The 17841-nt window shown below is 36.5% G+C and overlaps 1 protein-coding gene across 2 annotated transcripts; it reads right to left on the bottom strand.

Annotated features, from left to right (window-relative positions):
• Nucleotides 1-486: 486 nt before the first annotated feature.
• Nucleotides 487-17567, bottom strand: LOC140818091 (uncharacterized). Of its 2 annotated transcripts, XM_073177929.1 has the most exons (13): nucleotides 17277-17565; nucleotides 17013-17171; nucleotides 16678-16929; nucleotides 8677-8796; nucleotides 8043-8123; nucleotides 7559-7654; nucleotides 6311-6406; nucleotides 5739-5792; nucleotides 5444-5647; nucleotides 4887-5012; nucleotides 4295-4360; nucleotides 1898-2197; nucleotides 489-1164 (listed from the first exon to the last, which is right to left on the bottom strand). In XM_073177929.1, exons 1-13 carry the CDS (start codon nucleotides 17337-17339, stop codon nucleotides 691-693), a joined length of 2091 nt encoding a protein of 696 aa, XP_073034030.1. In that variant the 5' UTR covers nucleotides 17340-17565; the 3' UTR covers nucleotides 489-690. The 2 variants fall into 2 exon arrangements, with proteins under 2 accessions (XP_073034031.1, XP_073034030.1); XM_073177930.1 differs by lacking the exon at nucleotides 4295-4360 and having other exon boundaries at nucleotides 487-1164; nucleotides 17277-17567.
• Nucleotides 17568-17841: the final 274 nt, after the last annotated feature.

Genomic DNA, 17841 nt, shown 5'->3' with positions numbered 1-17841 from the left:
ACCCTTAAAAATACCTTAACTTAATTTATAAAAATAAATCGTATGATAAAATAATTTTCCTGAAAATTCTCCGGTCTCCGATCCTCGATTGAACGTGAAATGCATCTAGAAATTCTAATGCATGTATTTCATGAATTAAATCCTATCACGCATGAATTATGCCTAAAATGCATAAAAATAATTAAACATAAATTATTGAAATAAACACGCATTTAATGTTTTAAAAACAATTAAATAAAATACCAAAGAAGTTTAATAACTTGCATGCATGCCAACTTTTTAAAATATATTTACTAACATGCTAAATTACCACTTCTTAAATAAGTCTTTATTAACTTATCTCAATACTCCATCTCCGGTCCGCCCTCACTTATTTAACTGAAAAGATAACAATTAAACTATTGCGTAAAATAAATAAATTTAAAGAAAAAAATTTAAATACACATACGATAAAAATCATTTTAATTTTAAATACTAAAATTATACATGACTTATACGCAGTCCAATTTACGGGTTCTACATCCATAGTGTTCAATCATGGATTTCGAAAGGAACCATTTTAAGGGCTATTTTAACTAGCCTTAATATTTAAATTAGAAGTTACAGTATTGGCTTGGATTCTAAAATGCAAACAAAATTTTTGGAGGATGTAGGGAAGAAGAGAGCAGCAGCACAGGAAAGTAAGTGCGCCTACAGCAGAGATGACGATAACGCCCGTGGCTTCCCCTTGCTAGAATTCAAGTATTGTGAAACAAATAGCACTCCCATCACAACAATAAGACAACCCACGAGCGTGCTGAAGAATAGCGCACCCGGTTGCCTTGTCTGCACAAAACCATACACCCCGTTAGAAGTCACAACGATAATATCTGTCAGTCCGTCGTTTGAGAAGTCCTCGCACACTAAGGCATGTGTAGGAGGTGCCGGAAGATCCATGGTCGTTAATAAACTTCCTCCACGAGATAACACAACGGCTTCTTGATCTCCTGCGGCGAGAATCATTTCAGGATTGTCGTGCGTACGTAGAGGAAATGGCTTAAGTGTGGGAACCACATCAGAGTCCATCCCAGATGGAGATGGAAGCTTGGACCATGTGGCACCAGTCAACAGCTGCCAATTCCAGTCAGCATCATGTCCGTGCAATCCAGGAGAGTATGATGTCACCTGAAACATTAGTTGTGAAACAATTTACAAAGAGAAACAGGAATGTTCAATTTTTAACAGATTGTGACAGAAAACAATGGAAAACCATGATTTCAAACTATATCAACAAAGGACTTGGTATCGTTTGATTTCGAACCATCACGTCAAAAATCCACCCCTCTATTTTCAACCCTTGGAACCACCCAAAAACAAAAAGGTTGGTCCTGTTTCTTTCGGCATGCTAGAATGATGTTAGTATCGTAATTCTAGCTAAACAAATTTAACTCTGACCACTTCAGAACTAAAACCATATCCATTCAAAATATCATATCTGAATCATATAACCCAACCCGGATAAACGAAAGTCCATTAATCCCTTAACCAACAAGACCAACACATTCATTTGCAACAAATAAAGATCCCAAATATTTTTACATCTGTTCAATCGCTAGGCCCCACTCTATTTTGTGCGAAGCAATCTGAAAATTTAGTCATGTAGACAATCAACGAGACATAGGAAAAGGTACGAGTTGCACCAATAAATCGAAAAATACAAAGTTTCTTGCAAATTTGTTGTGAAGATTTGAAGATTTCAGCAGAAGAAAATTCCAGCGAGAAATATGAATCATAAACTATTGAATTAACACAAGGGGGGAGAGATGGGATAATTAAATATGAGGGAGGAGCTTCACACCAGTTTTAAAGCTAATTACAGAAGGCATGATGCAAACAGGAGAAACTTAAAACAGCATACCTCTCCTCGGTTGGTAAGGAAGACAACATCACCATGGCTACCACTACGGTGCCTACGACCATCATTTCTTGGGATAAGAATGGGTGTTGCCACATCTAATGAAGCAACATCTGAATTTCGGCCAAAACTTCTAGAAAATTCTCCATGTTGGAATAAGTTGAAAGGAGTGTGATGGCATATAGAAGCATTAAAAAGCTGTTCTCGAACTGGCACACCTGATGTTGCAACAGCCCAACATGGACGAAGCACTTCCATAGATCCACTTATAACAGACTGTTCAACACCATTTCCTCCCACGACCTATAGAGGAACATACACATAAATCAGCATCAATCGTGAAAAGCAAACAATCAATTTAAACAAGAATTTCCTTTCAATGCACCTCTGGTTCAAAACTACTTTCTAGATTAATTTTACTGATATGCTATAAGTATGAATAGCAGTTGCTAGGAGCCCAGAGCCAACTTAAGGTTGATTAAACTTGTTACGGATTTCCATTCAATGCAACCATGGTTCAAAACTGCATTCTGGTTTAATTTTACCAATATGCTAGAAATATCGCGAATAGCAGTTGCTAGGAGCTCAGAGCCAATTTTAGGCTGATTACAACTTGTTAAGGATTTGTGCCAAAGTGGGAGAATACACAAGACAGCCCAAGTAGTTCAAAACTACCCACATTACAGTTTACGCTCGTAGGACCCAGAGGGGGGATATGTAAAGGAAAATTTCTTGTGATGTTTCTTTCTGCAAATGGGACATTTCCTAATTGAAAGCCCTCATCATTATTTTGTAAGAAATCCCTATTATTGTTGCTTCTTGTTTTATAAAAACAATTTTCTTCTTGCTATTGGTATCTTGGAAATCTTGCGTGAGATCGTAACACAAATCTACAGATTACAGCGAGGATAATTCACAACAAATTAGGAAAGCAACTTTTTCACCAAGAATCAATAAAAAAGTTAAATTTACACAGCATCACATACAATCTTTTGAATCACAAGAGTTGACTCAACAAATGCAGAACCATTTCTTGACATCTTAATAAATTGCAACCACCAAAATAATTCTCGCACTTTAACAGATTAAGATAACAATTAAAAGAAACAATCGACGATATATATGTAGAAATAAAACTGTTATATTGAAATATGGAGTATGAAAGTATTTTCCTAGAGAAAAAATCTATGTACAAGGTATAAATTTCACTTCACTCAAGCAATGCTAGTAACAAGACTCTCAAAAGAATAACTGAATGCCTATCTCTTCCCTCTCTCACATTTTATGCTTCTCTTACCTCTCCTTCCAAATAAACTGTAAATAATGAGGGCCTCCCTGACTAGGGCCTTGATCCTTCTCTTGTTAAATATTTAGGCCCAATAATAATTGGGTCCGTAACATAATGTATCATCATTTTTATCTCATATTGCGACAAATTAATGAAGAAATGTAACATGAAAATTTGATTGTCCAAACTTCTTTCCCTCCTACCAAAACAAAAGTTAAAACAACATTTTTTCCTTTACAAGCATAACAAAAGAAAAGTAGAAAAATACAAATGATCCTAGTAATTTTGGATATGATTTCGGACTTCATTGATGTATTTCTTTTGAATCCAAGCAAAAATGATAATGAGGAGCTCTATGTAACCTAATATCCGTCTAAATTATCAGAGTTAAATTCCCTGAAAAGAAAGACTCACTGACAAGTGATGTAGTTAAGCGGCACTTAAACGTAGTGCTCGCCATTAATAAAAAGGGTAATGAGTCACAGCGACTGAGAAATTTGGAAAATAAGCCCAGCCCCCCGTTTTAAATATCACTGTCTCATCCTTAGTAAATCTGCTTCCGTAACACCTTGGCATGAGCATCTTTGGTTTAAAAAGATATCTCCTTTCTTCCCAAACCAAAAATGGTACAAAATATATGCACCAAAAAGAAAAGTACGTATCTCGACAGGAGTTATTTTCTATCACATGCATTTGACAGACAACCCAGGAGCTGTAGCAAAGAACTACTCCAAGCAAAAATAGTTCAACACAGCCTACAGATTTTTCACATTGATATCTGAAATAGTCATGTGTGGCGCTTATCAAACATGTAAATGACATGGGAAAAAAAACTAAAAAGTGTGTAAATATAGTCAACTCTAACACAATAACATTTCAACCAAGTCATACTTCAGTTATCAAGTTCGAAAAAGGAAATTCATTCCAAACATGATCATTCATACTTTTACAAGCCCCAAGGAGATTTCACTCAAATATATCGAAGCTGGCACAAAAGTATATCTAAATTGATTCATATAGCATTAAATGAAATGGGTTGAATCAAGATCTGAATGATTTAGTATGTGCACTCCAAAAAAAATCAAATATTCAAATCTGAGACAAAAGTTCACCTGGACATGATCCAGGACACCATCTCCATTAATATCAGCATGAAGACCACCTTCTTGAAGATGAAGCTGGGTGAGTGAAAATGTGAAAATGTCAAATGGATGTTGACAATATGGGAGAATGCTAGCGATCTAGGTTGTTAATAAAACACACTTGCTATAAGTTTTACGGATTCCAGAGAGTAGATTATAAGCTATCGAAACTAACAATCATACATTACTTGTGGAAAAAGTATTCCTCTAGACAATGGCCCAACACAGACTGATATTGACATAACAAGCTAAACGAGACTACGTTAATTTCGCAGCAGCCACACGGGGGATACATATCATATCATGTCCAGAAATATGATTTTTTTATACTTCTGAGATTTCAAACAATCTCCTTCCTTTCAAGAGTGGTCATGTCAATCCAACCCAATGGTTTGGCAAAATATGATGTGCTATATGCTAATCAAAATTCAGGTAGAATCTCCTAACACCCAAAAAAAAAGAGCAAAAAACACAAAAAAAAGCCCCACACTCAAAAATTGCAACTCATTCGCTGTGGTATACAACAAAAGATAACAATTGTGCTTTGGAATCAGATGGTCACCTTACATAGGGTGCGACCTGATGCCAAATGAATAACTTCAATTCCTTCCTTTTCATGAGCAACGATGACATTAGGAACCCACCATAGCTGAGTGTAATTTGTTATGGTAGGTATATATTGCGCGGCCTGGATAACAAAATAAAATCTGTAAAAGTTCAATAATAACATTGCAACATATAACAGTACAAATATGGGTTCCAATTCATCAAAGATGAATCCATAACATTACTGTAAAAGGGCAAACATTAAATCAAAAACCAATCCTCCTAGCTTTAGCTTTAGCGAAAATTCAGAATCTTTAGCTTCAAACATGCCTCTTCGTATTCAATTTATTAACATAGCATGAACCAACTAAGAGCATATAGTTTCTGAATTAGAATTTCTCAGATTCATTCATGCCCTAGTATAAAATCAATTTAAAGATGATAGATACATGATGCAACTTTCACATTATGGGATTTAAAGAATCATACAGAAATTTTCAGGTTCAAACAACTAAAGACCAGTGGATTACAAATGGAATATTTTGGAATCCGAAAAGAGCTATCGAAATCTACCTGTTTTGTCTTTGCTGATTTAGCAATGGTGACTGTCTTCTCAATCACACTTGCAACTTTTTTGGTCACATCCTTTCCAGGAGGATGCTTTTCTTCCGGCTTTTGAAAAGGGTAGTTGTTGATCTTTCCAGGTGATTTCTTCAGTGTTTTCCTTTTGTGACGCCTGAAATGTGTCAGCTTCAGTAAAGTGTCTTCACGGCGATCCTGGTAAAGAGGTCATTCCGGTAAATATCAGGATCACAATAGATATTCACAACCTATTTCATTGTAGGATCAGGACTAATACAGGACATACCCAATGGTGTGGCATGACTCCAAGAATAGATTCTCTGAATTCCCTGCACTCAAACTAAGGCTGAAATAATTCAATAAACTCATTTCTAAATATTGTAACTAGAGTTCAAAATACTTAATCCTAAGACAGTGAGAAGAGCTTCATTTAAGTTGATGTAGCCCTTATAAATAGAATGCTAAGATATCATTTCTGGAGTAAAATTTTCGCTTCACTCAAGAGGTTAAAATTTTTTCCACCTATTCTGCTAAAAGGTCATACCACCTCAAACAGTATATCTGGATAGATGTTAAAGTAAGAAGACTCCTTGCATTGTTACAGTTTCAGAAAGCCTATTAATTCATTTTTTTAAGCCCATAGACAATATATTCACTTGGAAACAAACGACCCGTTCATCACCAATTGCACAACTTTTTTCCCATGAACTTCTTTGGGTGATCTTCCACCCCAGCTAAGCAATCTTTTCCATGAATGGATGATCAAAATGAAGTGAGAAATATGATTTCAAAGGAAATATTCAAGTGAAATATCATCCCTCTCCTGTAATAATCCACTTCAACAGCTCATAGGTATACCTCTCCAGGTTGACGGCTATTCAATGCATGAACATCAAGTTTGTAATTGTGCTGTGGAATCAACATTGAGGCATCCGATGACTGAGCATCAATATTCTGCAGATTCGTCCAGAAGTTGAAGTAAGAAGAGAAAGAAACCCATCTCAAAATGAGAAAAGCAGATGGAAAAAACAAAATGTTGTTTATTTTATTAAAACAGTTTTGATAGATGCCAAATAAAGTAAATGAATTCCTACCCACTTTTCCATAAATATTAGAGTTCTTTGACAGCGACATCACCTCAAATCATTATCAAATTGTGGTTGGCAAAAGTGTTTTTGCTACAAGTTATATAAGCTTTCAAGTATTTAAGAATCTTGTTCAGTGTACTTTTTCTTCTTCAAAGAATCCATAATGTACAGGGATTCGGTAGATAAATTCCCTCTGTTGTCAAGTCATGTCCTTTGAGTTCAACATCATTAATATTAATTAAGCAAGAATGATGAGTTCTGAGACACATTATGGAAACTTAGCATTACCATGGTTAGACTGTCAAAATTATTTCAATGCTTCAAGTTGACAATTATTAACAAGATGAATATTTGAATAAGCTTTAAGTGAATTAGTCTAACCATTTTGAGTCCTCTCTTAAATTTCATCCTGTCCATACCTCCTCATTTTTCTTCTCCGCTTGAGTACGCAATTCACAATCAAACATTTTACTTCATTATTAATTAGAAACGACAAGTTATTAAGCTACGCTTTCCAAGATACACAGCCCAATCAGCTGGATATGTCTCCAACTAATCATAACCAAGCGATACCCTTTGCATAGTTTTCGGTCATAAGTTCTCTATGAACACCAATATACAAATGATTTTGCCAAAATTGTTCAAGATACACAAAAAAAAAAATCGCATAGGGCAGACGAACAAACCATGGCTACAGTTTACTAACTCATAAAAATCAACTGAAAAATATATAGATCGCCGCCATACATATAAAAAAACACCGCAAAAATCTCTCTGACACTGAATGAAGTGTTTCATACCTCAGGTTTTCTAAATTTTTGGGAGGGAGTACAATGAGACAGAGACACAAGCAAGGTGATCGTTGTTTCACACAAACTGCTAACAGACTTCTTAGCATAAGATTTTGACGTCTTAGTGATTCTTGAGCAACCGAAAAGAGAATCCCATATTTTCTGTCTTTAAAAAGTAAAAAGAGAACCATACATAGGAGAAACCAAATTCGTATAAAAACTAATACCTCGAACTTTCTGCTCCACCGTAGTTCACCACTTCGACCGGCAAAAGCATAAACAGCAAAGTGTCGCAAATCTACATTTCCTGCATTTTCCGATTCCTGAAAGGAAGAAAAATAGCTAACATGAGCATTATTTTAACTCTCGTTTCTGAGTTTGTAACTAGCAAATGAAACCTGGGAACAAGGATGTAAAAAATGATACATTGGAAGTCCATCATGAATCCAAAAAAAAGGGAAACACTTATATCATAAAAGGGAGAAAAAGAAAGCAACATCCAGAGAAAAATGTAGAACGAGGAGGATGTGCTGCTGTTATAAAAGGAAAAAGAAAGAAGATATAAAGGTAAATCAATCAACAAAAAACCAACTTTGAGTCAAAATAGCCAATATCAACTGCAAATAAGTTGATAGTTACACGATGCTAATATAATTATGGTGAGAGAGATTAGCCAACAAAAAGACCAGGTAAGTTCACATTTGCTCTTACATCTTTCTCGGTGGCACTTCTTCGATGCTGCTCAGCATTTTTCTCTGCCAATTCAACCTCCTCGAAAGGATCTATGTGTATCTGGAAAAAAAATTAAGTGATACTTGGAGAACTATCAGTGCAAAAGAATTTCACCAAAAAAATAGAATATTTCTCCAATTTGCAGAAGAATGCCTAGAAAGAAAGAGGTTTGCCGTGCTATACGAAAGTATCGGGGGTCAACTTGTGAATAACTAATTAGGAAATACACATCCTAATCCTCACATCTCAATTCACCAACAATGATAAGCATTCATCGAGTAACCGAAAACCAGTAGACCAAAAAAGAAAGTAAACAATTTTAATACACGAACTCATAGTAACATAAAACAAACATTCTTCTCAAACATGTGAATATTATATTAATCAAGCCTTTTGTTGGACCAAACTGTAAATAGTATGTTAACAATATGTTAAATAATGTTTATCTCCCTCAATAATTTCAACACCACACAAGTAATACAATAAGGTGAAGTCAGCATTAATACAATGATCCTCAAATCCCTTACTGCACAGAATTAGAATGTGCAGTCTATAATTATTTATTATGTGTATGCTTTCTGGTAAAGAGTAATAGAAAGGATAAACAACGCACATGAGGTTGCATCTCCATTCTCCCACCAACAATCACCAAGCCAGAATCTCCATGCTTCAATGTATAATTACTAACCGAGATAGCTATCTCCCTGTGATGAGCATTGTGAGGAAAATCTTTCTGCAAACAGAAAGAGAATCAGTAAATAAGAGAAAACTAACCCTTAGCTAACAAAAATAAGAGTAGCATAAATATGGAGACAAATTGCTAGACTACACAAATATGAATTACCATGCTGAAATATAGAACTTGTGAGAACCCGGATTTTTCGAAGCAAAGAACCTCATAAAGCTCGGAAAGTAGTTCAAAAAGAAGCCAAGGCAATGCAAAACCTTGAGAATTGAGGGTACGTCGCTCAGAAGAGGAAACTCTCAGCTCACAAGCTAAAACCCTCAGCTGAAGGAAACTCCAAGATTCTTGGAAAAGAAACCCTTAGCTCAAAATCTAAAATCCTTAGTTCAAGGAAGTTCATTCATTCTTGGGGAGTAAACCCCTAGCTCATGAGCTCGATCTTTCAGCTCGAAGAAGCTCATCCTTTCTTGTCCTAAAAGAACCAAAATGGAGCAAAGAGAAGAGCTAAAGGGATTGGACAAGTTTAATGTGCAAGAAACGACCTTTGAGTTAACCAAGAAGAGGAGCTAAAGGTTTGGACAAACTTATTGTGCAAGAGATGACCATTGAGTTAACCAAGGAAGGAGCTAAATGAGCTAAAGGTTTGGACAAATTAATTATGCAAGAAATAACCTTTGAGTAAACCCATGAAGGAGCTAAGGGAGGAGCTAAAGGATCAAGACACAATAATGATGCAAGAAATGGCTTTTGATGCTTGGTATGGAGCTTGATGATTTAATAACCTTTGACCACCATTACTCCATTTCTTGGAGGCCAAGGGGACGGCTAAGGGGAGGCAAAGGAGCAAGGGATTTTCTATAAATAGGACTCTAGGATGATAGAAAAGGTTACCCCAAGAAAACCTCAAAACTTCGGCTTCTTCCCCCCTTCTCAAACCACTCGGCCGAAATTTCAAGGAAGAAAAGAAGCTCGGGCGATTGACGTGCTGGAGTTTTGCGTCATCATACTGTCGAAGTGAAAGCAGTATTTTTGAAAAATACGCCGAGGTGCTGCCGGAATTCCAAGAAAGAATTTCATATAACAATTCAAGTAAGTGGGCTTTTGATATGTATTCGTTTGTATTTTTAAACTTGAATATGTATATCATGACATGCATGTATGTGTGTCTTCATTTTCGAAAATTGCTAAGACATTCTATTTTAAAATTTCGATCGATTATGTGTTCTCTTCTGTGCTTCGAAATTCTTGATTCCGCTGTGTCAGTATGAAAACTCTGAAATCTGAAAATCTGAAAAGTTCTGATACTTCTGAATTCTGTTTGCACTGTTACGATTCGAATTTGAAATGGGACGAGAATTGTGATTCTGTCTGGCCCCCATTGGTGGGTATAAAACCATGTTCTGTCCGGCCCCCATTGGTGGGTATAAAACCATGTTCTGTCTGGCCCCCATTGGTGGGTATAAAACCATGTTCTGGCCTCACTCCTTAGAGGACTAACATATTGGGGACAATTTGACCATGGAAATGAGATGAGTAACAGTGTTCTGTCTGTTCCGATATGTTCTGTTCCGAATTGAAATGATCTGTATTGCTTCTGTTGTTCTGAATCATTTGATAAGTTCTGTCTCTTATTCGATTCGTTTCCGTTGTGCCAAGTTAAGAATATTAGTTTTGAAAGTATGTTAAAGAAATGTTTTAAAGAATTAAGTTCTATATGTATCTTTGGAATCGATCGACCCCCACTTGCTGAGTGTTTTCCCAAAACACTCACCCCTTACAAATTTCAGATAAAACTGAGGAACAAGTAAATGAGGAGGAGCAAGAGACATTCTGGGGATGGTGATCAACTGCTGAGATCAAGAATTCAGAAAATGTCTATCTTTCCTTTTGTTTCATTTCGAAAACTCAGATGTAATCTTCATTTTGCATTGTCGTTGTAAGACAACATTTTATTTATGAAAAAGACTGGTTTTTGGCATTTAGATACGAGGCTTAATTGTTTTCAAGTAATTGTTAAACAATGCCGGATGTCACCGATGCTTCGGACTCGGGGCGTGACATTTAAGTGGTATCAGAGCCACCAGGTTCATAATCCCGCTGGGATTTTGACAGACAAAATTTGACGAAAATTTTGGCAAAAGCCTAGTGCATTCTGAAACAAATTCTCATTCTTTCCAAAATTCTTTGAGAAATTCGAAATCTATTTCCTTCAATCGTTCTGCAAACTCTTAGTATCGAAAATCCCACGACAACTTTGTTTGTGCCTTTCTATCCTTTGTTCGATTCTGAAATTTTACCTCAACGGATGCCTTCGTGCTCGTGCTCGTGCTCAATCCGTCCTTCGCAAGCTTCAACATACCATTGAAAACCAAACACGAGAGATTGCAACCCTGAAGGATCAACTCACTTGAGAAAAACAAGAGAACAAGAACTCGTAAAGATTAAGAACCTACTGCAAACTGACATACAACGTCTCACCCATCACCTTGATTGAGCAGGAGCCAGCTCACCCTAACCCTGTGTAAATGGTACGACTAGTTTCCCTTAGCCGAGAGTGATAATAAGGATTGGAACTGAGAAGGATATTGCCAACCGCTCTCGTCATCGACACGAAGACCTTGCTAGAAAGCAAGAACGTTACATCTCCAAGCTTCATGGTGATATGGATAGAATGCGAGAACAACATAACTATATGCACCTTGTCATGGAAAACATGGAAAAAGAAGAAGAAGAAGAAGAAGAAACACCTATGGAAGTAGTGGAAAAAGAACAGTGATGATGAAGAGATGATAAGGTAGGCTGGGCTAGTATTATGGTTAAAAGATATGAAAAGAAATAAGTGTAACATTCTTTCAGGATGTACAGAGATAAGTTGAATTATATTTTTGGGAACATACATATCAGAGATAATTTGACTTATATTTTTGGGAATACAAATACTCTGATATGAGTTGACTTACATTTGGGTTTACTTATCGAAGATAAGCTTCCGACTTAAGATGAAATGTTTGACTCGTGGATAATAAATTATTTATGAAAATATGAGATAAGAATTATATAAGTTCGATATTCGGACGTAGAAGTTGATTTTTGTGTCAATAATTAGCGGGTATGGACATAATTTGGGATGTTAAGCAATAAATTTAAAAATGTAGGATTTTGGAATGTTTAATGAAGATAAGAAACAATAACTTAAGGAATTATGGTCATTACCTTAGGTAAATAAAGAGAGTTATGAGATATTGGTGGACATCGAGGGAAGTATAGCATGCATAATAAGTTCTGACTCTTTTTATAGTAAAAAGAAAAATAGGGGAAAGATTTGTGGAGAAAGACATCCAACAAAACTTGTTTGTATTAAAGCATGTTAGGCTCATAGTTTTGATTAAAGACATTTAGTAAAAGAAGAATTGTTTGAGGAATTAGTTTCTTCCATACAAGGTTGAAAGAAATTTTAACCAAGTTATTGGGACTTAAGTCAATAGGCTGATAAGGAGTTATGTTCTAAGATTCTATATTGGTTTTAAGTTTTGAGATATTAATCGTGATAATTTTAAGATAGAATAAAAATAAGTATGAATACGCATATTCAGTGCCGATTTTATTCAGTGTACTATGGGAATTGATTGGACAAGAATCATGCAATGGTAGATTGTCAGGATAAGAATTCCAAACTCCAATCCAACAATAAATTGTATTTCATGGGCAAAGATAAGGAACAGAAATCCTTCCTTTATGCTTCTCAGACCTAGAAAGCCTTGGAGTATGGCTAAGAAGTCTAGCTCGCAATAATGAGAGAAGAAAAAGAAGGAATTTAGCTCAAGGTATAAAATATTCCTGTGGTACGAAAGTTCCGAAAGCGTTATTTTGAATTATCTCAGACTGTGAAGTAAAATTCGAAAGTAACTTGATAGCTCGTGCTACACTAAACTCTAAAGAACCCTGGCGGAAGGCTTCAGTTGAACTCAAGGAGCTAAAAGTTCGATTCCAAGATTTGTTAGACAAAAACAAATCAGACCAAGTTCTTCTCCTTGGAGAGATTCCATTTTATTGGTACAGAAGAATGGTGAAAGCACAAGATAGTGTGTCGATCTACAAAGAACTCAATAAGATCAAGAACAAATGTCATCCTTCAAGAATAAATGACCTTTTCAATCAGTTAAAAGGAGCTAAGATCTTTTCAAAGCTCTATCTAAGGTCGGACTACCACAATTGAAGGCCAAGGTAGACAATATTCCTAAAACAGCCTTAAAAAGAAAAGGCTATGGACACTATGAGTTCATAATAATTCCTTTTGACCAATGCTCCAACAACATTCATAGAACTCATGAACAGAGTGTTCCAGAAATTCCTCGACAAGTTTGTGGAAGCATTTATTGATGATATTCTTGAATAAGGAAGACCGCAAGGAAGATCTTCGTTCTGATCTGCAGATGCTCAGAGAAGAATAACTATGTACTAAATTTGACTTTTGACTAAAAAGAGTCACATTCCTGAGTCATATAATATCTGAAATGAGCATATCAGTGGGTCACAAGAAGGTGGAGACAGTAAGGGATTGACCTTGATCGAATACTGGAATAGTAAATTTGAAGTTTTTGGGATTTGTTGGCTATTAAGAAAATGTGTTGAAGGATTTTCTTCCGCTCACCAAGCTCACTCAGAAGAACTCTAAATTTAATTAGAGTGAAGAATGTGAGAAGAGTTTTTAGATCTTGAAAAAGAAACTCGTCTCTACGCTAATATTAGCACTTCCCGAAGAAGGCAAGAATTTCACAATGATACATCAAAAGAGAATTGTGATGCGTTCTCATTCAAGAGGGCAAGTAATTGCCTATGCAACGATGAAATTAAAATCATGTGAGCAAAACTATCCAACACATGATAGTGAATTAGCCACAATTATATCTGAGCCAAAGATCCAGAGAATCAATTTCTTTGGTGGCAAAATGTGTGAAATTTATCGATCATCAAAGCCTCAAATACTGTTCACACAAAAGGAATCAAACATGAGGCAAAGATGGTGGATCAAACTATGGAAAGATTATGACCTAAGGCTGACAAGATAGCGGATGCGCTAAGCCAAAAGGACTACATAGTGTTACAGCAAACATTTTGTCCAATATAAACTCAAAGTTCTTTCCGATTTTGGAAAATGTTTTCAGGAAACTATGAGTACCAAGATCACTCTTTTCACGGCTGGTCAATCCCAAACTGATGGCCAAACTGAGAATAAAAATACAGACTCTTGAAGAAATTCTTAGGGCATGTGCCATAGACTTCAGAAGAAATTAAATAAACACCCCCTTTTGATTGAATTTTCCTATAACAATAATTATCATGGAAGCATTGAAATCAGAGAGAAAGCTACTTGAATTGTTGATATAGTAGCTATTATCAAGGGAAAATGCAAGGCAGCTCATGATCGACAAAAGAGCTGGGCTGATTTAAAGTGAAAACCGTTGGAGTTTGAAATCGGTGAGAAAGCTTACGATAAAGTTTCCCCTATGAAAGGAGTGGTTCGATTCAGCAAATCTAGAAAAATAACTCCAAGATATGTCGGACCCTTCGAAATACTGAGAAAACTGGGAAACCTAACTTGTCAGCGGGCTTTACCACCAGACATGTCAAGGATTGACAACGTCTTCCACGTCTCACAACTAAGGAAGTATGTCTCATGTCCAAGTAGCATTCCTGAAGTTGAACTGCTACTAATCAAAGGAAATGTAACGAGGAAATGAAATATGAAGAAGTCCCTATTCGAGTAATGGACACAAAAAAAAAAACCAAGTGCTAAGATGCCGAACAATTCCATATGTCAAGATACAATGGTCAACTCATATGGAACGAGAAGCAACTTGGAAATTTGAAGAAAGTATGCGTACTCGGCACCCTCATCACTTTAAAATTCTAGCTAACTAGAGTTTCGAGGACGAAACTTCCAATAAGGAGGGTGGGATGTGAGAACCCGGATTTTTCGAAGCAAAGAACCTCATAAAGCTCGGAAAGTAGTTCAAAAAGAAGCCAAGGCAATGCAAAACCTTGAGAATTGAGGGTACGTCGCTCAGAAGAGGAAACTCTCAGCTCACAAGCTAAAACCCTCAGCTGAAGGAAACTCCAAGATTCTTGGAAAAGAAACCCTTAGCTCAAAATCTAAAATCCTTAGTTCAAGGAAGTTCATTCATTCTTGGGGAGTAAACCCCTAGCTCATGAGCTCGATCTTTCAGCTCGAAGAAGCTCATCCTTTCTTGTCCTAAAAGAACCAAAATGGAGCAAAGAGAAGAGCTAAAGGGATTGGACAAGTTTAATGTGCAAGAAACGACCTTTGAGTTAACCAAGAAGAGGAGCTAAAGGTTTGGACAAACTTATTGTGCAAGAGATGACCATTGAGTTAACCAAGGAAGGAGCTAAATGAGCTAAAGGTTTGGACAAATTAATTATGCAAGAAATAACCTTTGAGTAAACCCATGAAGGAGCTAAGGGAGGAGCTAAAGGATCAAGACACGATAATGATGCAAGAAATGGCTTTTGATGCTTGGTATGGAGCTTGATGATTTAATAACCTTTGACCACCATTACTCCATTTCTTGGAGGCCAAGGGGACGGCTAAGGGGAGGCAAAGGGGCAAGGGATTTTCTATAAATAGGACTCTAGGATGATAGAAAAGGTTACCCCAAGAAAACCTCAAAACTTCGGCTTCTTCCCCCTTTCTCAAACCACTCGGCCGAAATTTCAAGGAAGAAAAGAAGCTCGGGCGATTGACGTGCTGGAGTTTTGCGTCATCATACTGTCGAAGTGAAAGCAGTATTTTTGAAAAATACGCCGAGGTGCTGCCGGAATTCCAAGAAAGAATTTCATATAACAATTCAAGTAAGTGGGCTTTTGATATGTATTCGTTTGTATTTTTAAACTTGAATATGTATATCATGACATGCATGTATGTGTGTCTTCATTTTCGAAAATTGCTAAGACATTCTATTTTAAAATTTCGATCGATTATGTGTTCTCTTCTGTGCTTCGAAATTCTTGATTCCGCTGTGTCAGTATGAAAACTCTGAAATCTGAAAATCTGAAAAGTTCTGTCTGATACTTCTGAATTCTGTTTGCACTGTTACGATTCGAATTTGAAATGGGACGAGAATTGTGATTCTGTCTGGCCCCCATTGGTGGGTATAAAACCATGTTCTGTTCGGCCCCCATTGGTGTGTATAAAACCATGTTCTGTCTGGCCCCCATTGGTGGGTATAAAACCATGTTCTGTTCGGCCCCCATTGGTGGGTATAAAACCATGTTCTGTCTGGCCCCCATTGGTGGGTATAAAACCATGTTCTGGCCTCACTCCTTAGAGGACTAACATATTGGGGACAATTTGACCATGGAAATGAGATGAGTAACAGTGTTCTGTCTGTTCCGATATGTTCTGTTCCGAATTGAAATGATCTGTATTGCTTCTGTTTTGTTCTGAATCATTTGATAAGTTCTGTCTCTTATTCGATTCGTTTCCGTTGTGCCAAGTTAAGAATATTAGTTTTGAAAGTATGTTAAAGAAATGTTTTAAAGAATTAAGTTCTATATGTATCTTTGGAATCGATCGACCCCCACTTGCTGAGTGTTTTCCCAAAACACTCACCCCTTACAAATTTCAGATAAAACTGAGGAACAAGTAAATGAGGAGGAGCAAGAGACATTCTGGGGATGGTGATCAACTGCTGAGATCAAGAATTCAGAAAATGTCTATCTTTCCTTTTGTTTCATTTCGAAAACTCAGATGTAATCTTCATTTTGCATTGTCGTTGTAAGACAATATTTTATTTATGAAAAAGACTGGTTTTTGGCATTTAGATACGAGGCTTAATTGTTTTCAAGTAATTGTTAAACAATGCCGGATGTCACCGATGCTTCGGACTCGGGGCGTGACAGAACTCATACCTGCAGATTCATTTCCCACAGTTTCGTTAGGTTGTGGTCGAAGCACATCACAGACCAGCCTGATGTAACAACAACTAGCACCTGCTTTCGCAGTTCCCTTTTATTATAATTTCTGTCTATAACTCCAGCAGCCATCGCTACTACACGTCTCCCGGTGGCTATTCGGGTTTTGTCTGGCAGGAGAGAAACCTCTGCTAGTAAACGTGCTTCGCTAAAACCTTCACCCACCCGTCTTGGACGATGTTGCAAAATCTATTTACATCACAAACCCATAGTCAGAATTTTCAGCTAAGATAGATGACATAACGAAATGAAATCAATACGAAATATATCACCTGGATTTTTGCATCGTGGGTAGGCACAAGAACCTCTTTTTTGCCATCTCCGTTCAAATCGGTAACTATAGGCGGCGGAAGACGGTCAGCCTCATACTTGATCGGATAATCATCGGATATGTGGTACCACGCTTCACTGAAAGACAAATCTCCCTCGTGCTAAAACAAACAAAAACAAAATCGAACATTGCCATAAGAAAAGGAACTAAAAACAAATGAAGTGCACCAAAATTGGGGGAAAAGAAAAGGGTTTTTGGTGTATACCTGAAGCGAGAAGAAAATGGCGAAAGCTGAGAGCATCAGAATTGCCAAGTCTCGTTTCCTCATACTTTGTTTTCTTGCAGATTGAATGAGAATTTGTGAGGGCTTTTCTATACTTGTGGCGATCGAAGCTTTAGCTGAAAACGATCAATACAATTATTGACGTTCAACACTTTTCGTGTGAGGTTTATTTTCAACCAAAATCGTAGGCTCGAGATTTTGATTCCTCTTTCTCGATACACTGCCTGTGGATGCTTATTCAATTATTTAAGCTAGTAAACTTTCAAAAATATTTTTTTCTCTTCCATGGGAATGGTATCAAGCATACTTGGTTTTTGTTCTGAATATACTAAATTACTATTATCTAGTAATTTTTCTAGATGAGGTGAAGATTTTTTTTCAAAATATAAATTTGAATATATGTTGGAGATTTATATTTTATAGCATTTATTTTAATATCTTGGAATGTTTGAAACAAAGAGATATATCTAAAGTTAGATATTATAATCATAAGATAAATTTATAATTCAAATTAATAAGCTGTGAGAACCAAGATTTTCGAGTTTTG

This window comes from Primulina eburnea, chromosome 17 (assembly GCF_022965805.1).
Source record: "Primulina eburnea isolate SZY01 chromosome 17, ASM2296580v1, whole genome shotgun sequence".
Classification (NCBI taxonomy): Eukaryota; Viridiplantae; Streptophyta; class Magnoliopsida; order Lamiales; family Gesneriaceae; genus Primulina; species Primulina eburnea.
Note: the sequence above shows the minus strand (reverse complement) of the source record. Positions and strands in the feature narration are given on the sequence as shown.